This window comes from Vicia villosa, linkage group LG5, assembly GCF_029867415.1.
Source record: "Vicia villosa cultivar HV-30 ecotype Madison, WI linkage group LG5, Vvil1.0, whole genome shotgun sequence".
NCBI classification, from domain to species: Eukaryota; Viridiplantae; Streptophyta; class Magnoliopsida; order Fabales; family Fabaceae; genus Vicia; species Vicia villosa.
Window position 1 is genome coordinate 33,040,966 of NC_081184.1, and position 25,228 is coordinate 33,066,193.

Below are 25,228 nucleotides of genomic sequence, written 5' to 3' on the forward strand. Positions count from 1 at the left end.
ATAACTGCTTATGGGATCTAATAGCTTAGGTTTAATTCCCGCACTTTATTTTCTGTATAAATATTAGCTGTTAGAAGTATATTAATAAGCTTGCCAAGAATGATTTACTAAGCATTACCGCAACTTAATAAACTTATATTCAATCCTAAGTTTATCAGCCTTTGAATGAAACATATATCTTAAAGAACATAAGAACTAAACGAATATTTAACTTAAAAAAACAGATGAGTGTCTATTCCTAGTCTCTGCTAGGGTTTGTTTTTCTTCTCCCACTGAGAATCATTAGTGTCTTTCGTTTTCTTTTCCATATATCCTGGTTCCTAGAACAAAATGGCAAGCCCGAATTTAGAGGGTTTATCAATCAACAATGAAGGAGAGGAGGATGGATTTTGTTTTGATGCGGATGATGGAGGAAAGGAGGTGGTCGATCTCCGATGGTGTCTAATCGGGAGGTTTTTGTGTGATAGAGCAATACACGTGATGTCGATGAAGGCAAGGTTAGCAGATTTGTGGAGACCGGTGAAAGGTGTTACTATCAAAGAGGCTAAGGATGGGTTGTTCCTATTTCAGTTTGCTCACAATTTAGATATGGAGGCTGCGATTAAAGGCGGACCGTGGACTTTCGACAGTCATCTTCTGATCCTTGAGAGGGTACGGCTAGGGGTACAGATCGAGAATATTCCGTTGTTCCATGTTGATTTTTGGGTTCAAATCCATAATCTTCCGACGGGTCTGATGATGGAGAAGGTGGGCAGAACAATGGCAAACTTCATTGGAAGCTTTGTGGAATATGATAAAAAAATAACACTAGCTTTTGGCGACAGTATATGCGGCTGCAAGTTAGGATCGATGTGAGACAACCATTGAAGCAGCAAACTAGGGTCAAAAATAAAGGAGGAAAATGGTGCATAGTCAAATTCAAGTATGAAAAACTCAGCCTATTTTGTTTTGTCTGTGGCATTCTGGGACATTCAGAGAATAAATGTGAAATTAGATTTTCCATGGAAGAAGATGATGGTTCAAGAGGATGGTCAAATGATCTAAGGGCGGATCTTCGACGGTCTGGTGGAGGATCGTCATCCAAATGGCTAAAGGAAGAATCTGGCGAAAATGATAGTGGAAAGAGCAAATTTCAGGCGCGTGAAAACCACTCCCACAGAGGGATGCGTGAGGTTGAAAGATCGCAAGATGAGGAAGAACAAAATCACGTTACACTCTCATGCAGCAATTAATGAGAATATTGATAAGAGAAATTCTATGGTGCAGTTGCCAATTTGACTTCAGTGGTGAAGTCACTGCCTGACCAATCAGAATTAAGCCCTAAGCCCTAATAGTGCCACATAGGACTGAAGCATTAAATGACCCTTATTGTCACTTACTGTGGTAATTTTATAGTTTGTATATTGCAACTTAGTCCCTAACATATTAATATTGTTTTTAAAATGTAATATTTAAAATGAAAATAAATTAAATTTAAAACAATTAATTAAAAAAACTTTAATTTAATCTTTCTCAATAGATATTCATATTCACTATCAGGTACCTGAAACCCTAATTTTGTTTTCATCCCCATTTTTTAACAAAAGTGTTCGTCCACAATTTTTTGACATCAATACAACATTCATATTCATCTTCATATTCTTTGCCTACACACTTGCTGTTCAGGCTTAAGACGGTTCCTTCGAACACGCCGACAACCCTCCAAATTGACATGGCAAGAAGAGAGGTACGTTTGAGAGCACCACCCCTTCCCACTTTTTAGGTATATTTAGGGTTTCTTGTATGATTGAATATTGCTTTCGTTGTTTCAATTCATGTAGGATTCTTACTGTGTTCTACTCTGTTTAGAACTAAGTTGGGTAAAGAAATAAAAAAACATTTGAAATCGATGAAGCAAATGGAAACACCACTCTCAACCGGGAAGCGCAAACGCGAAATTGGAACCCTAAACCAGAAAACTCAAAACGAAAATCTTCAAAGAAATTCAAGAGGTTAATCTATTGAAACCCTAAATTCCTTTTTACATTTAGTGTTGGTTGTGTGTTTAATTGGTTACATTTAGTGTTGGATGTGTTTTTGAGTGCTTCAAAAGTCTATAGAATCCTATAATCTTGGTTTCACCTGATTCACTTTGTGCTCTGACTTCAATACTTTTCCAACTATGCTAAACAAAGGTTAAATCCATATCAAATTGATATTCCTTTCTCACATTCCATTTTCATTCCCATCATGAGGGTAACAAAATAACAATAACCTTTCCTTTTCTATTTCATAATATCCAGAACCAAAAACACTTGTGAATTTCAATAGAATAACACAGACCAACTAGTTCAGAAACAAACCTCAGCTAGTGTCCTCCTATGCTTAGAGTCTTAAACAGAAACATCTTTCTTAAGATTGTGTAGTCTCCCATCAATCTTCCATTCAAAAACACAAACAACATTAGCATAATAAAATTGAGACACCAACCCAATATTGGCAAATAGCCGAATAGCATTGCAGAACAAACCAATACTGTTAAGTATTGCCAAATAACAGTTTCAACACTACTATAATAGCACGCTAAAGCAACTTAGGTTTGCAGAATTTAAACAAACAGTTATCCTCTGCAATCAGCAATGAAACGTTACATCATTCCTCTTATTGTATCTGATGCGTTGAGTATAAAATTCCAGTGTGCAACTCTACAGGTTTACCCTGTTTGGCTTTACTTGCTTGCATTCACATGGTTCAGTTGTTAATTATTTTTACTGATAATTGGATAAACTGGCTCCTTGCAGCGTGACTTCCAGCTTCCTGATCGTTAAGATGGAATTCTCGGCTGAGGATGAAGCCAAAATTGAGAGGTTCACCAAAAATCTTTTTCCTTTGTATCTTAATGAAGGATATACCTTGATTTCCTGAATACATGCTGTTTGATCCTAGTTGTTGGATACTCATTGGGAGTCTTTTGTTTATGTTCGGCGAACAATCTGGACTCTCGTTCAAGTTTCTATTTGAATTGAAATGATCTTTTGAGTATATATATCTTTGTTCTTTTTCAGCTAGAGAAAGGTGTTGATGGGTTGTTTGAAAGCTTTGCAAGGTTGGATTCACGTATTTCAAGTGTTGGTCAGACAGCTGCAAAGATAGGAGATCATCTCCAAGTAGGGAGCTGTGTTCTTCCACCCTTCCAGTGCTTCCACTATATTTTGATAGAAGAAATGTGATCTCACGTTTACTTGTATTCTAATGTTTTATTGGTTGGTTAAATTATCCTTTTTGTTTGAAATATAATTTCATTTGCAATTCTGTTTTTTTGTCAGAGTGCAGATGCTCAGCGAGAAACTGCCAGTCAAACTATTGAGCTGATAAAAGTAAAAATCAGCCAATTCATTTGTGGTTTATACCCATCATTCATGTTGGAAAATTTACCTTATGGTTGATTAATTTCTACAGTACTTAATGGAGTTCAATAGCAGCCCTGGTGATTTGATGGAGCTTTCTCCTCTTTTTTCTGAATAGTTAAGGGAGCGGAGGTTAGACATATTTCCTGTTAAAACTGATATAAACTTATAATGTCATTCAAGAATTTACATGAATGACAAAGTACATGGTTGAGGATCTAAAATTTTTGTGATCCTCCAGTAGCTGATTTACTCTGTCTAGGTGGAATTTCATAGAAAATTTTATTAATTGATGATGTTTATTGATTTCAGTACTTGTTAAGTAGGTTTTTACTATAGGGATACTAATTAGGCTTGTTGATCACACATGCATCTCTATGGTCTTCTTGCATGCAATGTATTCTTTTACACCTTACAACAACAATACAAATTGACTTTACTTAACACACAAGATAATGTTTGAAATTTTCCCCTTAACAAGTTGTTTGGGCTTGTGTTCTGCTTTTATCCTTTTTGTGCTTTTTCTATTGAAATCCAAATATATAATGTCTGGTTTTGGTGATTAGTAGATTGTTATTTTCTTTACATTTTTAGAAAAATTCCACTGTTGTCAATTAGTGTTCAGTAGCTAGTTGAGTTACCGCATTCATGTTAGTCATTCATGTTAATCAATAGAGCTGTATGATATTGAATCTTTTTATACACATAGTGATTTGATCTCTTGTGAGATCATTTAGAAAATATAATTGCACAATGATGTGTTTATTCACCCACTCAAATTTTAGACAGCTTTATAGCAGATCAACCATAAATCGATCGAGAATATGAAGAATATCATATTTGTAAGTTATCTAATTCTTCTATAGGAAAGCTAGTAGAATTGTCTTGTTGTCCACCAGTATTCCAAAGGAAACTAGCATACTTTGACAGAAAATAAGTGTTGCCAGGATCTGATTCCAATGCTTGTAGATATCTCAATTCTGCTACCATTTGATTTGATGTAATTTTGTGATGTTTGTTTCGAACCGGTAATCTACGAGCTACTTAAGAACCTATCACTTATCTTTACATATTTTTTTCTTAGGTGTATTTGAATAATTTGTGGGTGTAGGTTTACAGCGTCAGTTGCAGGAACCTGTCCACCGTACGATCTCGAGGTTCCACCGTAAATTAAATTGGTAAGTAGAGATCGGTAATATTTCTGTTTAATTTTGTCGAGATATATACTTAAATGAAATCAATGATTATGAAATGAAGAATTTAACGCTTTGAAGTTATTAATATAAGTTAATATTTGTATTGGCTTCATGAAATAAACTTGCTTACAGTTTCAACAATCCTTCAAATCACTGTGTTGATTTGTTCTAATGATGTTTAGTGGCTTTCACTCTTCAGGTTCAATATTTCTTTGTTGGTGTAAAGGTATTGTTCCATCTACTTGGAGATCCTATAACTCACGATGATACCTCTACCCGTATGAACATTATTGGATGTCACACGATTCTGTTAGAAATATGATGCTCATAGTGTCGGCGTCGTCCTCCTGTTGGCGGCGAAGTGTACGATATTGAACATTCAAGAGAAGTGTCTTCATTAAAATGTATGCCATTGATTTCTTTGTAAACGATACTAGTTTCACGTAGGTAGTGAATGTGGTAAAATGTATGCCATTGATTTCTTTTCTAAAGAAAATTCTTTTATAATTTATAAGTAACTTCTTTTCAATTCGATATCTTGTATTTACTTTATTGTAGATTCGTAGAGAAGCTTGCGCTTCATTTGTTCAATGGAGATGTTCATCAAGCAGCATACCGTATCCTGTCAGATTTTAGAAATGGTAGGTTTGGTTGGACTGCATTGGAGAGGCCTCCTAGGTGATGTCAAATGTTTGCTTTTAGAAGCAACACCCTGAAGCTAGAATTGAAAATTATGCTGGAGATTTCCAGGAGCAAACCGAAAAGCCAAGATTTCAAGCAGCATACCGTATCCTGTCAGATTTTAGAAATGGTAGGTTTGGTTGGACTGCATTGGCTTTTCCTTTTTTTTTGAAGTAGTGAATGAAAAGCCAAGCTTGTTGTATCAGGTTGATTCCACGGGTTATTTTGTTTGTTATTATTGTGTCAAAATACTCTTTGATGCACGTCTGATATGCAAGCAACTATGTGTAAATTTTAGGAACACTTTTTTTGTGTAGAAAACTTTTGAAAAGCCAAATTATAATTTCAAGTGCAGGATAAATAGAAAAGAGCATTGTTAAATGTACCCACCTTACGATTGGTACATTTTCCTCATTTTGGAAAAAAACACATAGTTAACATAGGTACTATAAACTTCAGATTCATAAGACTCTAAACTTGTTAAAAAAAATTGTTCCTAAAGTTTATGGTAAGAAAAACAAAAAGAGTATGAGATAGTATTTTAGTTATTAATAAATGTAGGTAATCAACACATCTATCTCTTTTATTTCATCCACATTTTAGTTAGAGTTCCTATAACTTTTCCGTGAATTGGATCGTTTAACTTTTATTTTTCTACCTTTCTCTATCTTTCTCTCTATTTTTATCTTGATTTACTTTCTTTTACATCTTTTTCTCTTTAAAAACTTTAAGTTTATTATATATATTATTGAAGCATTTTTTTGAATGGATGTAATAGCCACCCTAGTGGCAAGCATAACCGTGTTAAGGCTTTCACTCAAGAGGACGCGAGTTCGATCCATTGGGTTTCCATTTTTTACTTTCTATGTTATTATTTTGGTTTTGTGTGATTTCTGAAAGAATCTTTTAATATAATATATTCCATTCATATTGTTGTCAGCACAGGTGTGTGGCCTGGTGGTTTTCTTTAAGAAATGTTTTCTCAAGGTCTCCATTTCAAGCCTTGATTGTGACAAAATCTTAATTTTTTATCATTTGTTTTCTTTTCTTTGGTTTTTTAGCAAACTTCAACAATTTTTTTAATCAATCAAAACTTCTCATTTTGAGATGATTTTTTGCACACTTGTCATTGTCATTTATTATATCTATTTTATGATTATGTCAAAAAATCTCAAAAATATTTATTATTTGATCATTTTTCATTTAATTGAAAACAAGTCATTTTTAATGACTTTAAAAACCTTTTCTTTTGGTTTTCTTTTCAAAACTCTTGATTAAATATTTTTGGATTGATCAAGGCTCTTCTCATGGGATGCCATACTCCTTGTAAACATCTCTCACTTTTTGGCTTTGTTTATTTGGTTTTTTTTTTTGACAGAAACAAATTTAACTGCTTTCATTAATCAAATAAAGAGTAATACAAGGAGGAATTACATCAAACATACAGCGTCGAGACCAAGAATTGGTCGCCTTAGCTAAGGTATGGGCAACCATATTCGCTTGACGCTTGATAAACTTAACCTCAAAGTAGGGGAAATCTAATAGCAACAGCTTAATAGAATTAATAATAGAGGAAAACTCAGAGCTACCCGGCTTATTAGATGTAAGGGCTTGGACCACCTGTTGAGAATCACTTTCAAAAATTGTCGGAGCATTATGAAACATAATAACAGAATGAATTGCTTCCTTAAGAGCTGAGGCCTCAGCTTCCAACACCGAAAAGTTACTATTATCCCAAGCCGTACCCGCGCCAACAAAGTTACCGTGATCGTTACGCATACACCATCCTCGATTCGTAGTCCCTACACGCTTATTGAAAGCGGCATCCACATTACATTTGAAGCTACCAATAGGAGGCGGGTACCATGAAACCACTTCTCCATTATCTAACCGCGGCGCCAGAATATTTTGGGCCATAAACCAATCTTGCCACTTATGGAATGCTAACCAACCAAGTTTGGAAGCATATTCCTTTTCATTATGCCACACGAAGTCATTCCTATTCTTCCATAGCCCTTCCAACAAAACCGCCACTCTTCCTGCGGTAAGCCTATCCTCCTTCATGCAAATATCGAATATAAGGGACCGGATATCCTAGAAAGAATGGAGACGAGTAGATATGACATTAGTAAGACCAGCCGACTGCCAACAAGAGAAAGTTTCCGAACAACCAACAAACACATGCCAGTCGTCCTCATAATCATGTCCACAAAGCTGGTAGGTGGGGCTACATGGAACATGATGTTGAATAAGACGTACCTTAGATGGGAGACAACCACTACAAATCCTCCAAAGAATATGTTTCACTCGAGACGGAGCTATTATATTCCAGAGATCACTCCAGTTTACTCCTTCCTCAACCAAGCCCACACTTTCGTGATGCTTTCTCCAACTTCTATATCCCGATCGGACACTATAATTACCACTTACATCATCCTTCCAGATCATACGGTCTTCAACCACTTCTTCTGACAACGGAACTTGTAGAATATCACGAACCACTGAGTAATCAAACAAATCACGTAAAACTCCCATATTCCATTGTTTGACATTAGGTAGTGAAACAACTGGATCGAAATCATCAAAATGAAATCAATGAAGTCGCCATCGATTGTTTATTTATCCCAAAAACGGGAAGGAAAACATCGAGTAAAACCTATAAAGAAAACAAACAACGGTCTTACGACCCAGAGAACTAGGTAAGGGTGTCGGTTACGCAAGGAGAAGGGGTTAGCACTCCTCACGTCCGTCGTACTCGACGGGATCCGCTCTTGTTAGTCTAAATCTATGGGTGCTATCTAAAAATCTAAGCCTAAAAGCTAAAGGGAAGCGCACGAAAAAAGGAAGAGAAAAGAAACACGGGGAAAAGAAAGAAAACATATACAAGATTGTGCTCGTTCAGGCCCCGCGACCTAATGCCTACGTATCCCGATTAAGGAATCAGAGCAGCCGTAGTTCGGCTCAAAAGATTTTGTGTGTGTGTGATGTTAAATGTCGCATTCCACTGCTGCTCGACCTTTGGAGACTCATACAATTGTTGTGGAAAGGAATTAACATGTGCTTAAAAGAAAATAAAAGAAAATCGAACAAAGCATTTTAAAAGAAAAAGAAAACATAAAAGATGAATATATACAAAAAAAGTAACTAAAAAAAAAAAGTGAAATAAACAAGTTAAAATATTTTTGTGGTTTTTCAATATGAAAAAGAAAATAAAGTCTAAATTTAAAATAAAAGCATGTTTTTTTTTTTTTTTTTTTTTTTGAATAGGAAATAAAACAAGTATTATAAAAAAATTAAAATAAACACAAGTAAGATAAAAAAAACAAATTGGGCTTAGAAACAGAAATGAAATGGGGGTGTGAGACATGGAAATCGCTGGGCTGAATGGAGTGGGAACAAGCAGGCCCAAGGTTCACTAAAGCTAACAAAAAAAACCCTAAAGAGCAAACCAATCCGCCTCACTCTCATCTCACGTTCTCCTTCCCTGCTTCACGTTATCTCTCTGTTTTTTCTCTGAACCTCACTCGATTTCTTACCTCAACAACTATTTTCTTCAACTTCTAATACCTCTCACACTCTCAGCGGTCCTCTTTCTTTTTCAAATACTCAAACCTAATGTTAAAACTCTGCTCACTCAACAGCAAGAACAACGGAAACTCTCTCATCTCTCAGCTCAAACAAAAAATTGCACAGCATAAAGAAACAACCAAAGGAAACAAAACTAATCAAACTTTCTGATTCTTAACCTCTCTCGCCCCTAACACTATCTCTCGGTTCCGGTTCACAGTATCAACATAAAGAGACTCACAAGAAGAACAAATAACAACAACAACAATATGGCAGCAACAGCAACATGGCATAGCATTGAAATGAACATCAGATTAAAGCATCATACAACAAGCATATAACATCAAATTAAGGCATCATACAACAAGCAATCAATCACACCACATGATACGAATAGAGTGTGGAACCTGGATCTGCAGTTTGTAGGAGATGACGTCTAGAAATCCAGAGGTGAGATAATAGCCGTGCTCCGTGCCGTGAAGATGTGATTCGGATGCTGTGAAGTGAAAGCCCGAGTGTTTCGAAACCGTGCCATGTTGAGCGATTGATGAAGATTATTGCTGAGTATTTCGAATCAGGTGTTGAATCCTGGCATGAAATTCCTGGTATGAAGCTGTGATGACGTTGATATATGTTTGAAGATTGATGAATGTCGTAATGTTTTGGTCATGAAGATTTGCAGGATTGTTGTAATGTATGGAGATGATTGTTGAATGACGATGGAAGCAGATTCTGCAGATTATTGAGGACTCGGTTTTGTGTCTATGGTGGATCAGTGAGTGACTCGGTTCTGATCTGATGGAGGCTTGTTATAGGTTGCAAGTTTTATGGAATTCTATTGAAGTGTATGAAACGATGATGATGCTGATGATTGTGAATGATTATGAAGATCTGAAAGTGATTATGGTGGTGAATCGGTTTTGTGAAGCCAATTGGAGGAGAATTTTGATTTCAATTTGGCAGCATAACGTTATCTTTTTCTCCTCCCCTTTTAGTGTGTATGAAGTCTTATTTATAGAGAGTGTGGTGAGGATTGTGTGACAAATTGAGAGTGAAATTGAGAGGGAAAATTCGATCACGCTTTCTGTGTTTTCATCCCCACTTGAAGGCAATCCGTGTGAATATTGTTTTGGGAAGAACTTGGACCATTGATGATATTTGAATGAAGGGTGCAGATTGAAACTTGTCAATTTCTGATTTAGTGTTGTAATGGAATTTGATTGAAACTTCTTGCTGGGAAAAAATGCTGGAAGCATGACCTCTTTGCTGCGAAAACGTGACTCTCCATGTTGAAATGTAGATTAGCTTGTGTGGGGGCCCCATTTGCATTTTTCTATTAACATAAAAGATAAAGAACTAATAACAATAAAATGAAAATGTTATAGTAAAAACAGACTAAAAATAGTGAAATAAAAAAATAATACAAAACGATGATTTTATATTAAAAATCAGTTTTAATTTTAACACTAATTCAAATTAAAAAGGATATTTCCATTTTGAATTAACATTAGAATTAAGACCAAAATTTAATATGAAATCATAAAACGACACTAGGAGAATGGCACTTTAAACCTCGACTAAGAATGAACCGCTTTAAATCATCTTGCAAATCTCGTTTCGTCTGATTCAGTCCCTGTGGCAAAAATAAAAGAGAACAAGACATATTTTTTGCAATTTTGATTAATGGTTAGTAAACAAAAGAATAATAGAATAAAATGTGACAATGCAATTGAATTGGAATCGCAGGGTAAAAATCAGGGTGCAACAGCTGCCCCTATTTAAGTTTCTTCTATTAGGAGATAGGAGATACTTAAATACAAACAAAGCCCGATTTTTAGCCTAAGATGCCCCAAGAATGATACGAATGTATGCAAATTATTTTGTTTTTTTTTTTTTGAATGATATGATATGAGACTGACTTGAATCTCTGTGGGGAATATTGCGCCACGAGAGACAAACTGTTGATGGGATGAGCAAAAGACTTGATGAAACAGACAGCAGAAGAAAGGTATCACAACATCCAGGAATGGATCTGAATGAGGTGAGAAATCACAATATTCAGGAATAGATCTGAATAAAGTGAGAACCAAGATGAAACATGGTTGTAAAGGAACCAGGATGAAGCATGGTTGTAAGGGAAACCAAAATGAAACATGGTTGTAAAGGGAAACCAAGATGAAACAAGGTTGTAAAGGGAACCAAGATAAAACAAGGTTGTAAAGGGAACCAAGATAAAACAAGGTTGTGAAGGAAACCAAGATAAAACATGGTTGTAAAGGGAACCAAGATAAAACAAGGTTGTAAAGGAAACACATCCGGAATAAACATCAGATAAACGAGTTCTGGAATTAACATCAGAATAAAAGAGACACATCCGGAATAAACATCGGATAAAAGAATTCTGGAATTAACATCAGAACAAGAGAGACACATCCGGAATAAACATCGGATAAACGAATTCTGGAATTAACATCAGAACAAAGGAGACAAATCCGGAATAAACATCGGATAAACAAGACCAATGAACTAAAGGGATAAATCTGTATTGGATAGATGCCAAGTAAGTTGGACTTTGATCTCAAGGTAAGAATGTTGATTGCAACACGACCTCGAAAAATGCAGATGAATATGAATTTGTTTCTATGTATGATATTGAATTTTTCTATGCATGATATGAATGATTAATGCAATGCATTTATTTGTGACAACTGAGAGAGACTCTTTTGTGCGGCAGAAAAGGAATTCTGATTCCTCAACACATGGAACACTGCCCAAAGCTCTTCAATCACACCTGCAAACTGTACTGAACTGATCCTTTGAGAGAGACTGATAAACTGCTTGGAGATTCTCTTGAAGAAGATTGCCCCAACTTGAGTGATTAATGTAGAACAACTGATCATGGCTTCAGCTTGAATAATTCTTGAAATGACAACTTTACTGGACACTTGGAAACAATTGCCCCAGCATTAATCTTGAAAGCGTTATGATAAATCAAACCTGAGAATAGCTTGCATTGAGATAAACTTTGAACAGAACCTTGAAGTGAAATGCCCCTGATGAGATCACGGACCAATTTCTCAACTGTTTGAAATTCCTTGATGAGGAATGTTGTTTAGAAGCAAAAATGTTTGTTCAAAACTGGTAATCTAAATGCAAAGAACATGCAAGTTTTTTTTTTGAAATCAACAGAAATGGCATTGTAAAGCAAAGAGAAAGACAAAGAAACATGGAATTTGAAGTGAAAAGTAAAGCAAATAAATCCAGACAAATGATTGGCACAACTTTAGGAGTCAGGTTAACGCAACCTTGTTGTAGTATGCTTTCAAAATAAACCTGGCCTCAATTAGGACTTTTGAAGGTTGTAATGTGGCCTGGTTCATGGTTTAAGAAACAAAGGATATAAGGCTCAAAATTTATTTGTACCCACCCCTTCTTCATGATGAACTTCCATCCTACATTCAGTTAATTCAACCTATGCATTCAGGTTTTCAAGAGAACTTGGAATTTGCAGCACTTGTTTGACAATGATGATTCAGAAGCCAAGGAATATACTTTGAGATGGCAGTCACTTCTTTTTTTACAACATTTTGTTTCGGAATTTATTGACTTCTTTTTTTTTCTTTTGATTTCCCTAACTTTTGTCTGAACTGTTTAATTGGAGATTTACAGTCAGCGGGATGCCCCAATTTATTTTTTGCCTAAGTCTCCTTCAAAGGTTTTGACTTAGCGGGATTTTCTTGAACTTTTTTTTTCATTTTTTTCTTTTTTGAAAGATAGTGACTGCCTTGCTTAACAATTGCGGAGAACCATCATCATCACTTTTGACTTTGAAGGACGTCTTCGACACTTCTTGGATGTGTGCGAAGGAAAACTTGAAATTGCCACCTTATTGAAAGGTATCTTGAATGAAACTCTTGTATTTGAATGCACAAATGAATAAACTGAAAACTACCCATCCCCAGGTTAAAATTGCGGGTTTTTTCGTTCAAAAAGAAACTCCAACTTCGAAGGCTCAGAGGGGTTGACAAGGGATTAACTTCCTTATTTCTCCAGTGTTTGGGAGTTGAAACAATGCCTGTACATCATCAGCAAGGTTTTATTCAAAAGCACACTAACAACAATTATGGGTATCTTGTTTTCATCATCCTCCCTCCAATCTTTGCATAAACAACATGGTGAAGAAAGCAAATAAAAGAAACATATTTTTTTGTTTTTTGAAAGAAATAAAGCAGTAAATGAGAAGAATTGAATCAAAACATGCAATGCTCATTTCATTTAAAATTAACAGTAAGAAACAAACAAGTTTGAAATTAAACAGACATTACAATTGAAAGAAATGCAAACAGTAAAGAAACATGGTATAGTGACTAATCAGCAACAAGGATGAGCTGCTCTGTCTGAAACACTTTGCTTTATGAGGATCACTTGAATCTTGACTGAAGCTTCACTTGTCATGTCTGATTTTGAACCATCAATCTCCATTCTAACTTCCACATTGTGTTTTTTTATTTTCAATTCCCAATCTGACGACAGCTCTAATTCTGTAGCGGTGTTGAGGAAACAGCTTGACAATCAACAACTAATTGGGAGAAAGAACAACTGGAAATGAGATCTCGGGCAACCTGGACATAATGTGAGAACTATGCAATGACATGCAATGCAAGATGTAATGCCAGATGCAAACAAGTAACCAGCAGAACCACAGTAACCAATAGGATCAGAACTCAGTCACCATCAAACAGAAATGGAACCACTCGAACAAGAACCATAGTCACCAACAATGTACCTGTAAATTGATTGATTCCCGCCCCACTCACGGGTGAATCTAAGCCTGGGTAGGTCAAAAAGCCAACAGAGGATCGAACGTAGGCGCCATCATACGATGTTGCCTCGTTCCACCAAGCTCTGCCCGTGGATACGTGATCAGATCAATCAGGCATACGCCCTCTGTCCGTCACGGCCACTCTAGTCCTAGTTCCTATGGTATCACTCATAGCCTGTGTATTGGGCCTTTTACCTCAGTAACATCCCACCCACCAAAAAAACAGCAGATCCAGAACAGTATATATACAGAACAGCAGATAACCAGAATATAACAGCAAATAAAGCAATATATGCAAATATACAAATAAAGCAATATATACAAATATACAAATAAAGCATGAAGAAAGAAAACACCCAAAGATAAAAACAAACAAGAGCTAGGACTGACACTCAGGATGGGCCTAGCAAAGGTCAATCTGTCCCCAGTGAAGTCGCCAGCTGAAACAACTGGATCGAAATCATCAAAATGAAATCAATGAAGTCGCCATCGATTGTTTATTTATCCCAAAAACGGGAAAGGAAAACATCGAGTAAAACCTATAAAGAAAACAAACAACGGTCTTACGACCCAGAGAACTAGGTAAGGGTGTCGGTTACGCAAGGAGAAGGGGTTAGCACTCCTCACGTCCGTCGTACTCGACGGGATCCGCTCTTGTTAGTCTAAATCTATGGGTGCTATCTAAAAATCTAAGCCTAAAAGCTAAAGGGAAGCGCACGAAAAAAGGAAGAGAAAAGAAACACGGGGAAAAGAAAGAAAACATATACAAGATTGTGCTCGTTCAGGCCCCGCGACCTAATGCCTACGTATCCCGATTAAGGAATCAGAGCAGCCGTAGTTCGGCTCAAAAGATTTTGTGTGTGTGTGATGTTAAATGTCGCATTCCACTGCTGCTCGACCTTTGGAGACTCATACAATTGTTGTGGAAAGGAATTAACATGTGCTTAAAAGAAAATAAAAGAAAATCGAACAAAGCATTTTAAAAGAAAAAGAAAACATAAAAGATGAATATATACAAAAAAGTAACTAAAAAAAAAAAGTGAAATAAACAAGTTAAAATATTTTTGTGGTTTTTCAATATGAAAAAGAAAATAAAGTCTAAATTTAAAATAAAAGCATGTTTTTTTTTTTTTTTTTTTTTTTGAATAGGAAATAAAACAAGTATTATAAAAAAATTAAAATAAACACAAGTAAGATAAAAAAAACAAATTGGGCTTAGAAACAGAAATGAAATGGGGGTGTGAGACATGGAAATCGCTGGGCTGAATGGAGTGGGAACAAGCAGGCCCAAGGTTCACTAAAGCTAACAAAAAAAACCCTAAAGAGCAAACCAATCCGCCTCACTCTCATCTCACGTTCTCCTTCCCTGCTTCACGTTATCTCTCTGTTTTTTCTCTGAACCTCACTCGATTTCTTACCTCAACAACTATTTTCTTCAACTTCTAATACCTCTCACACTCTCAGCGGTCCTCTTTCTTTTTCAAATACTCAAACCTAATGTTAAAACTCTGCTCACTCAACAGCAAGAACAACGGAAACTCTCTCATCTCTCAGCTCAAACAAAAAATTGCACAGCATAAAGAAACAACCAAAGGAAACAAAACTAATCAAACTTTCTGATTCTTAACCTCTCTCGCCCCTAACACTATCTCTCGGTTCCGGTTCACAGTATCAACATAAAGAGACTCACAAGAAGAACAAATAACAACAACAACAATATGGCAGCAACAGCAACATGGCATAGCATTGAAATGAACATCAGATTAAAGCATCATACAACAAGCATATAACATCAAATTAAGGCATCATACAACAAGCAATCAATCACACCACATGATACGAATAGAGTGTGGAACCTGGATCTGCAGTTTGTAGGAGATGACGTCTAGAAATCCAGAGGTGAGATAATAGCCGTGCTCCGTGCCGTGAAGATGTGATTCGGATGCTGTGAAGTGAAAGCCCGAGTGTTTCGAAACCGTGCCATGTTGAGCGATTGATGAAGATTATTGCTGAGTATTTCGAATCAGGTGTTGAATCCTGGCATGAAATTCCTGGTATGAAGCTGTGATGACGTTGATATATGTTTGAAGATTGATGAATGTCGTAATGTTTTGGTCATGAAGATTTGCAGGATTGTTGTAATGTATGGAGATGATTGTTGAATGACGATGGAAGCAGATTCTGCAGATTATTGAGGACTCGGTTTTGTGTCTATGGTGGATCAGTGAGTGACTCGGTTCTGATCTGATGGAGGCTTGTTATAGGTTGCAAGTTTTATGGAATTCTATTGAAGTGTATGAAACGATGATGATGCTGATGATTGTGAATGATTATGAAGATCTGAAAGTGATTATGGTGGTGAATCGGTTTTGTGAAGCCAATTGGAGGAGAATTTTGATTTCAATTTGGCAGCATAACGTTATCTTTTTCTCCTCCCCTTTTAGTGTGTATGAAGTCTTATTTATAGAGAGTGTGGTGAGGATTGTGTGACAAATTGAGAGTGAAATTGAGAGGGAAAATTCGATCACGCTTTCTGTGTTTTCATCCCCACTTGAAGGCAATCCGTGTGAATATTGTTTTGGGAAGAACTTGGACCATTGATGATATTTGAATGAAGGGTGCAGATTGAAACTTGTCAATTTCTGATTTAGTGTTGTAATGGAATTTGATTGAAACTTCTTGCTGGGAAAAAATGCTGGAAGCATGACCTCTTTGCTGCGAAAACGTGACTCTCCATGTTGAAATGTAGATTAGCTTGTGTGGGGGCCCCATTTGCATTTTTCTATTAACATAAAAGATAAAGAACTAATAACAATAAAATGAAAATGTTATAGTAAAAACAGACTAAAAATAGTGAAATAAAAAAATAATACAAAACGATGATTTTATATTAAAAATCAGTTTTAATTTTAACACTAATTCAAATTAAAAAGGATATTTCCATTTTGAATTAACATTAGAATTAAGACCAAAATTTAATATGAAATCATAAAACGACACTAGGAGAATGGCACTTTAAACCTCGACTAAGAATGAACCGCTTTAAATCATCTTGCAAATCTCGTTTCGTCTGATTCAGTCCCTGTGGCAAAAATAAAAGAGAACAAGACATATTTTTTGCAATTTTGATTAATGGTTAGTAAACAAAAGAATAATAGAATAAAATGTGACAATGCAATTGAATTGGAATCGCAGGGTAAAAATCAGGGTGCAACAGGTAGCAATAGATCATTAATAGTTAAAGTATACACACCTTGAGTTTGAGGACCCATCAAACAACCTTCTCTAGTCCCTCTAAGCCATGGTTCATTCATAATTCTTATGTTTCTACCATCACTAATCCGCCATTGTTTATTTGGTTTTTAAAGACTTGTTTTTATGCTTTAATCATAAACATGTCCAAAAACCCTAATTCTTGTCGCTTTGACTTGAACTTTTGATTTCAACACATATAGTTGTTTGAAAACTCATATTTGATTGATCAATGGATATTTGAAGCACTTCTGATTTTAACTATGTGTGAACTATGATGGTCAACTATGAGTGAATCATGGAAGATAGTCATAAGATGTTTGTCAATTATGTGGGAACCATGCCAGATGTGCATAAATGATGATCAACTATGTGTGAACTCTGAAAGATAGTCAATAGAAGATGGTCAACTATGTGTGAACTATGATTGTCAACTATGAGTGAACCATGGAAAATAGTCATCAGATGTTGGTCAACTATGTGGGAACCATGTCATAGATGCATAAATGAAGGTCAACTATGTTTGAACCATGAAAGATAGTGTATAGAAGATGGTCAATTGTGTGTGAACTATGTCATAGATGCATAGATGATGGTCAACTCTGTATGAACCATGGAAGATAGTAAATAGATGATGGTTAACTATGTGTGAGCCATGTTAGTGGATGTACTCTGAATCATATTTTAGTGGATCAGAGTCAACGACATGGGTCGCTTTGACTTGAACTTTTGATTTCAACACATATAGTTATTTGAAAACTCATATTTGATTAATCAATGGATATTCGAAGCACTTTTGATTTCAACTATGTGTGAACTATGATGGTCAACTAAGGAGTCAACAAATGATGATCGACTGTGTGAACCATGTCAGGGATGCACTGATGATGTTCGAATATGCCTGAACCATGTTACATATGGATAGAAGATGGTCAACTATGTGTGAACCCTGTCAGGGAGTCAACTGATGTTGGTCAACTATGTGTGAATCATGTCATGGAGTCAATTGATGATGGTCGACCATGTGTGACTCATCTCAAGGAGTCAACATATGATGTTCGACTAATGTGTGAAGCATGTTAGGGAGTCAAATGATGATGTTCGACTATGTGTGAACCATGTTATAGATGGACAGTAGATGGTCGACTATATGTGAACCATGTTACAGATGGATAAGAGATGGTCTTCTATGTGTGAACCATGTCAATGAGTCAACTGATGATGTTCGACTATGTGTGAACCATGTCAGGGATGCACTGATGATGTTCGACTATGTGTGAACCATGTTACAGATGGATAGGAGATGGTCAACTATGTGTGAACCATGTCAAGGAGTCAACTGACGATGTTCGACTATATGTGAACCATGTCAGGGATGCACTGATGATGTTCGACTATGTCTGAACCAGGTTACAGATGGATAGAAGATAATCAACTATGTGTGAACCATGTCAGGGAGTCAACTGATGATGGTCAACTATGTCTGACATGGTTCACACATAGTTGACAATCAACTAATGATGTCCGACTACGTGTGAACCATATAAGGGATGCACTAGAGATGGCCGACTTTGTGTGAACCATGTCAAACACTCAACTGCTGATGTCCCACTATGTGTGAACCATGTCAGGGATACATTGATGATGGTCAACTATGTGTGAACCATGTTAGGGAGTCAACCGATGATGTTCAACTTTGTGTGAACCATGTTAGGGAGTCAACCGATGATGTTCAACTACGTGTGAGCCATGTCAGGGAGTCAACGAATTATGTTTGACTATGTGTGAACCATGTCAGAGATGCACTGATGTTGTTCGACTATGTGTGAACCATGTCAGGGAGTCAACTGATGATGGTCAACTATGTGTGAACTATGTTACTGATGGATAGGAGATGGTCAACTATGTGTGAACCATGTCAGAGAGTCAACTAATGATGGTCAACTATATGTGAATCATGTCAAGGAGTCAATTGATGATGGTCGACCATGTGTGAGCCATGGCAGGGAGTCAACGGATTATGTTTGACTATGTGTGAACCATGTCAGAGATGCACTGATGTTGTTCGACTATGTGTGAACCATGTCAGGGAGTCAACTGATGATGTCCTACTATGTGTGAGCCATGATATAGATGGATAGGAGATGGTCGACTATGTGTTAACTATGTTACAGATGGATAGGAGATTGTAAACTATGTGTGAACCATGTCAGGGAGTCAACCGATGATGGCCAAATATGTGTGAACCATGTCAGGGAGTCAATTGATGATGGTCGACCATGTGAGAACCATGTCAGGGAGTCAAAAAATGATGATCCACTATGTGTGAACCATGTCAGAGATTCATAAATGATTGTCAAACATGTGTGCACCATGTAAGACGGTCAACAGAAGATGGTAAACTATGTGTGAACTATGTCATAGATTCATAGATGATGGTCTACTATGCGTGATTAATGGAAGATAGTCAACATAAGATGGTCAACTATGTTAGAGATGCATACATGATGGTCAATCATGTGTGAACCATGTCAGAGATTCATAAATGATTGTCAAACATGTGTGCACCATGTAAGACGGTCAACAGAAGATGGTAAACTATGTGTGAACTATGTCATAGATTCATAGATGATGGTCTACTATACGTGATTAATGGAAGATAGTCAACATAAGATGGTCAACTATGTTAGAGATGCATACATGATGGTCAACCATGTGTGAACCATGTCAGAGATTCATAAATGATTGTCAAACATGTGTGCACCATGTAAGACGGTCAACAGAAGATGGTAAACTATGTGTGAACTATGTCATAGAGTATAGACGATGGTCTACTATGCGTGATTAATGGAAGATAGTCAACATAAGATGATCAACTATGTTAGAGATGCATACATGATGGTCAACCATGTGTGAACCATGGAAAATAGTCAGTATATGATGGTGGCCAAGTGTTGCGAACCATGTAAAATAGTTAGTAGATGATAGTGAACCATGTCAGAGATGCATTGACGATGGTCAACTATGTCTGAACCATGTTAGAAATGCATTAATGATGGTCAGCCATGGAAAATAGTCAGTAGATGATGGTGAACCATGTCAGAGATGCATTGATGATGGTCAATTATGTGTGAACCATGTCTGAGAGTCAATTGATGATGGTCAACTATGTGTGAACCATGTTAGGGATGCATTGATGATGTTCGACTATGTGTGAACCATGATAGGGAGTCAACTGATGATGGTCGACTATTGTGATCCATGGAAAATAGTCAGTTGATGATGGTGAACTATATCAGAGATGCATTGATGATGGTCAACTATGTGTGAAACATCGAAGATAGTCAATAGATGATGGTTAACTATGTGTGAACTATGTTAGATATGCATAGACGATGGTTAACTATGTGTGAACCATGTCTGACAGTCAACGAATGATTGTCTGACTAAAAATAAATAAAAATAAAAGAATAAATGTTTATTTTTAAAAATGAGACGGTTATATATTGTGTTTTAAAAATGAAAATAACAATTAAATAAAAAAAATAAATATTTATTTTTAAACTTTAGGTTTCTAAGTAAATGAAATAAAAGATATTGACCCGATTGTATAAATAAATAAAAGAATAAATAAATGAAAATAACAATTTTATATATTGTGTTTTATAAATATATTGACCCAATTTATAGCCTAATCCGATGCTAACTCAAACTTCTCCCAATTTTCATATTCCCTCGCAGCTTTTCTCACAAACCTTAAAAAAATTTAGAACGCTCCAACATTTCCCTCCTTTGAAAGCCCAAAATTTTCATCTCCCTCTCTTTCATCGATACCTATTCAAACACAAATTAAAATACTTGTCTTTCTAATTTCACCGAAAACCCACACATCTCTTACTCCTACCATGGCTACAGGTGGAAAGCGGAAGTTCATGTGAAGCTTAATCGATGGCTGTTAAGAGAGCTATGGAGCTTGGGGAAAAGGTCAGCTTCGTTCTCTTTCTCTTAACAAATCGAATTTAATTGCCATTGTTGTTGTTGTTTTGCTTCTTGTTTTGATTTTTTTTTTGTGTTATTATAGCTTCTTGAAAAGAAGGTTCCATGTACCATTGGGAATATAGGGAAAGTAAATGAGGCTATTTGCATGCCTGATGATAAAGAGGTTCCATGTACCATTGGAATTAGGGGTTTTTGCTTCTCTTTTGATTCTATTTACTCGTTCATCAATCTATATGTCCTTTGAAGAGTGCTGTCAAATAGGATATTGATCTTTTCAATTTCATGTTTTTGAATTTTAGCCATTGGAGGGTGAGGCTGTTATGAGCAAATTTCAGAAGGTTTATAAAAAATTAAGCTGAGCTTTTAAAGGTGTGCCTTTTGAAGAATTAATGAAGTTAAAGAACAGGTATTTGTAAATTTTAATTATGTTCAAATAGTTTATGCACATGTTAATGTATCTTGAGTTTTAATTCATTTAGTTTGATAAATTAATGCATTCACACAATCAACACACTCGATGACTGTCGAATTTAGATGTAGGAACAAGCACATTTTGATCCAATGACTATGCCTGAGTGTGTGGAGTATGTGACTGCAACAAAACCAAATCCTCTTTTGAATTTTGATAGCTCGTAGTTTAATAATTTCTATTTCAATTCAGTTTTGGTTCCTTGCTTGTTGACATTCCTAGTAAAACCATGAAGATTTCAGTTTACTTTTTATATCTTTCCTGCATGGTTCATATTTATTGTTCTATATCATTGAATTGTGCAGTCTTACAATACATTTCATGCATATCGTTCTCATTTAAATCATTGTCATATAATTTAGTGGATAGTGCTATTTCCTGACCGTTAGAATTGCAATATCAGAGACATGGCGAAGAAAGGCTATTTGGAACCGGGTGAAAGACTTTCATTTGCTTACTGGAATCCTTGTTATAAGTCACATTATATCCCCAATAGTTGGCAGTGAAGACAAAGCACTGCAAGCAAGCCGGTAAGATTCTCTACTCTCTTGATTTCTCCCTCATCATATCTTGGTGCCCAAGTATTACATGAGTCCTCCACTTCAGAAGCTGATCATGCAGTCATTGTTTCACTAAGAATTTTCACTGTTTCTGTAACAGACATTTATTACCAGCTGGATTCCACGTGACGGCAATCAGACCACCAACAGTGCCTCCTAACTCATGCAGGTTAGTACCTTATAATTCCTGTAATTACAATCTAAAAGAAAATAAGAACTTATAAGAGGTGTTAAAATGGGCTCTGTGTTATTACTTTGAAGTAAAACATGAATTGGTTTTACAGAATTTAAGCTTGTAATTATTTCTACCTGGACCTGCCAAAAAATTTCACCAGCCAGACTTGGCTGCTCATAATGCTTAAAGTATGCTACAACTCTATTCTCTTATTTCCTACAGGCTACATGGAATATGGGTTTGCTTTCAGTAGTAGAGCAGTGAAAGTGCTCAATCTGTTTTCAAATTAGATGATCTACATTCCTACGACAAATAATGAAGTGGAAACAGGATGTTGCAAAGGTTTTCTTGCCTATAAATACCTGGGTGTGGAGTATAGAATCTAAAGTGCTGTATCTTATAAGAATACGAATTGGAATTCTATGTCTAAACATATTTTCTTGCCTATTAAATAAAAAGCATTCCATCTGAAACATTTTATCAATGATTATATTTTCTTGCCTATTTTAGATTATATAACTTTGTTCCTTATAACATTCATTCATTGCAAAAGATTAAAAACCATTTGCATTCATCTTAAATGGAACTCTACAAGAGTTTGATTGAAATCTCTTATTATTTAAATAATCAAAACATTAGAACAAATGTAACAACACACAGTTTTGATTTGTTCATCAGCCAGGTCATAGTCGAGTCGAGTACAAATAGAGAAATGATATTGTTGCGCTGTATTCAAGACTCAGTGCATTCTCGAACTATCAGGGACTTACACTTGAGGTTGAGACCCTTCAAACTTTTGGTGGTGTATTAGCTACCATCCCAGAAAAGCGATCCAATCCAAGGTAGTATCTACTACCTGCTATATCATCCGCAGGAACTGCTGCAAAAATTTCTCTCAGCTCCTCTTCTGATAGTTTCACTGATAAGGCACCAAGGTTTTGATCCAGATTCTTAATCTTAGTTGTTTCTAACAGTAAGACGAGAAATCACATTTCTGATACTATTAGGATATATATACTAGATTAAATATGTTTCGTTAAATGCAGGTTAAAAGGGTGGCTGAAACAAAACCAAACCAATCTCAGATTTTGGCCAACATATTAGGATGACTAAATGATTTACTTATTGTTTTTTCCTTTCCGTTCACCAACAACATAATTGCTGAGTACATATGGTATTTTGTTCTACTCAGTCTTTGTTAGTATTTATTTCACAGTATTTGATTCTTACCAGTATCGATGTGTTTAGTGTACATGTCTTGTTGGTGCTCTTGTTAGAGCAGCGAGTCACTGCCCTTCTGGACAAACTATTAGTTAAACCATCTCTTGTGAATATACCTTCCATGGAGGAAGGTGGGCTCCTATTCGTGAGTATAATTAACTTACTGACTTCATTATTATCATCTAAGTGCCAGTTTAGACTGCAGGCTGATCTCAATGTAATCTGCATTTGGTTTGAGGATGCAGTATATTTGAATGCTGGCGGTGGCGTATGAAAAAAACCCAAGAAATTGCTAGAGATCTCCGAGTTGTAGGATGCGGTGACTTGGATGTTGAAGGTAATGAATTTACTTTGAATGTGCCTGATTTTGATAAACTCTTCTGTAAAAGGAATATTGGTTTGGAATATAGGTGCACATGGTACTAGAAGGAATATTTTATCTGCCCATTAAATGTATTTTATGACAATACTTGAGTTTATGCAGGAAAAGTTTTGTTTTTGTTATGATACATGGTACTGATTATTTTTTGTTGATTTCTTAACAGTGGTCTTCTGCTCGCATTATAATTTGATGCAATGACTTACAATGCAATTATTGTGGGAGCCTTGCTCTCTAGTTACCAATGATTGTTAAAACTGATTATCATTTTTAACCTTAATTTCACATATAACTACTTGCTCCGACAATATATATATATATATATATATATATATATATATATAATTTTTTAAATATATTTTTAATGGTAAACAGAAAGGTTTAATTATGATACAACTTAATGGAAAATGTGATATTTAACCTGCAAATCCCAAAAGCTCTATTCTAGCCTTAGGCAATTTTCAAGTAGAGCTTTTGACTTTTTAGTTTTTATGTCCTCACACCATCTCATAAATATGCACTAATGTTTAACAATGCTTCATGCTTGTATTACCTTTTGCATATCAGGCCTGACAGAGTCCCTGTTTTCAAATCACAAGGATGAATATCCTGAATATGAGCAGGCATCTCTCAGACAGTTATATAAAGTGAAGGTTTGCAATTGTTTCAATTTCCTGTCCTTCCAAATTAGAATTGGTTTTGAAAACCTTTACATGAATAGGTGGAATGCAGATGGAAGAATTGCGAGCTGAAAGCCAGATTTCTGATTCATCTGGGACTGGGACAATTGGACGTTCAAAGGGAGCTGCGGTAGCTTCTTCTCAGCAGCAAACATCTGTCACTGTCGTAACAGAGTTTGTACGTTGGAATGAAGAAGCAATCTCAAGATGCAATCTCTTTTCCTCCCAGGTAATTTCTTTCTTGATTGGAATTTGGGAAAGCATTATTTCTTCTTCTGAAGAATCCTTTGCAACATAGTTGTGTTGCTTGAATATGGAGTTTCTGGCTTTCTGCCCAGTTGGTTTTGTTTAATTGGATTAGAAGTGTGACCGCCTGGATGTAAGAAACACTATATGTGAAGTTTACTTTCATCAGCCTTAAGCTTCTACCAGTTTTGATTTTTCTTTTAATCTCTGTTGTTTCTTTCGATTTAGTTTAACTGTTGAACAAATTAATTTATATTAAATTCATTTCATGTCAATAATTTATTTTATCTAAGTTCGTTTCTTAAAGAATTCATCAGTCCTTGATATTTATAATGTGTCAATAAATTTTTTGTCTTAGTTTAGTTAAGATGCTAATTTATTTCTTCTAAATTTGATAAATTAATCCTTGGTAAATGCAATTATAATTTTAACTGTTGTTACTTTACAGCCTGCTACACTGGCATCCCATGTAAAAGCAGCGTTTACTTGCCTGTTAGACCAAGTAAGTAAACTTCACAATTTGTCAGCATTCAGATATTTTATACATTTAGTTGGCAGAAGCTCATTCTTCTGGGGTCATTCTTGATGTATTTTA

The 25,228-nt window shown here is 35.8% G+C and overlaps 2 protein-coding genes and 1 long non-coding RNA gene across 16 annotated transcripts; 2 read left to right on the plus strand and 1 right to left on the minus strand.

Annotated features, from left to right (window-relative positions):
• The first annotated feature begins 1,509 nt into the window (after nt 1–1,509).
• On the plus strand, nt 1,510–5,564 carry LOC131601544 (uncharacterized). Of its 10 annotated transcripts, XR_009283681.1 has the most exons (9): nt 1,517–1,726; nt 1,821–1,991; nt 2,781–2,846; nt 3,045–3,146; nt 3,306–3,356; nt 3,439–3,518; nt 4,172–4,564; nt 4,782–4,986; nt 5,141–5,564. It is a non-coding gene; the product is annotated as an uncharacterized LOC131601544 (long non-coding RNA). The 10 variants fall into 10 exon arrangements; XR_009283678.1 differs by having other exon boundaries at nt 1,513–1,726; nt 3,045–3,205; nt 3,439–4,564; XR_009283684.1 differs by having other exon boundaries at nt 1,513–1,726; nt 3,045–3,205; nt 3,313–3,356; nt 3,439–4,564.
• Nucleotides 5,565–6,649: 1,085 nt separating this feature from the next.
• On the minus strand, nt 6,650–7,798 carry LOC131604480 (uncharacterized). The gene is made up of 2 exons (XM_058876916.1): nt 7,523–7,798; nt 6,650–7,357 (listed from the first exon to the last, which is right to left on the minus strand). Exons 1-2 carry the CDS (start codon nt 7,796–7,798, stop codon nt 6,650–6,652), a joined length of 984 nt encoding a protein of 327 aa, XP_058732899.1.
• Nucleotides 7,799–20,999: 13,201 nt separating this feature from the next.
• On the plus strand, nt 21,000–25,228 carry LOC131606480 (exocyst complex component SEC10a-like). 5 transcript variants are annotated; one of them, XR_009284846.1, is made up of 8 exons: nt 21,000–21,309; nt 21,776–21,902; nt 22,033–22,101; nt 22,330–22,449; nt 22,786–23,665; nt 24,275–24,360; nt 24,429–24,616; nt 25,082–25,223. XR_009284846.1 is itself a non-coding variant. In XM_058878704.1 (7 exons), exons 4-7 carry the CDS (start codon nt 23,599–23,601, stop codon nt 25,217–25,219), a joined length of 468 nt encoding a protein of 155 aa, XP_058734687.1. In that variant the 5' UTR covers nt 21,761–21,902; nt 22,033–22,101; nt 22,330–22,449; nt 22,786–23,598; the 3' UTR covers nt 25,220–25,228. The 5 variants fall into 5 exon arrangements, 4 of the variants coding, with proteins under 4 accessions (XP_058734687.1, XP_058734686.1, XP_058734685.1 ...); XM_058878704.1 differs by lacking the exon at nt 21,000–21,309 and having other exon boundaries at nt 21,761–21,902; nt 24,440–24,616; nt 25,082–25,228; XM_058878702.1 differs by lacking the exons at nt 21,000–21,309; nt 21,776–21,902 and having other exon boundaries at nt 22,062–22,101; nt 22,786–23,281; nt 23,356–23,665; nt 24,440–24,616; nt 25,082–25,228.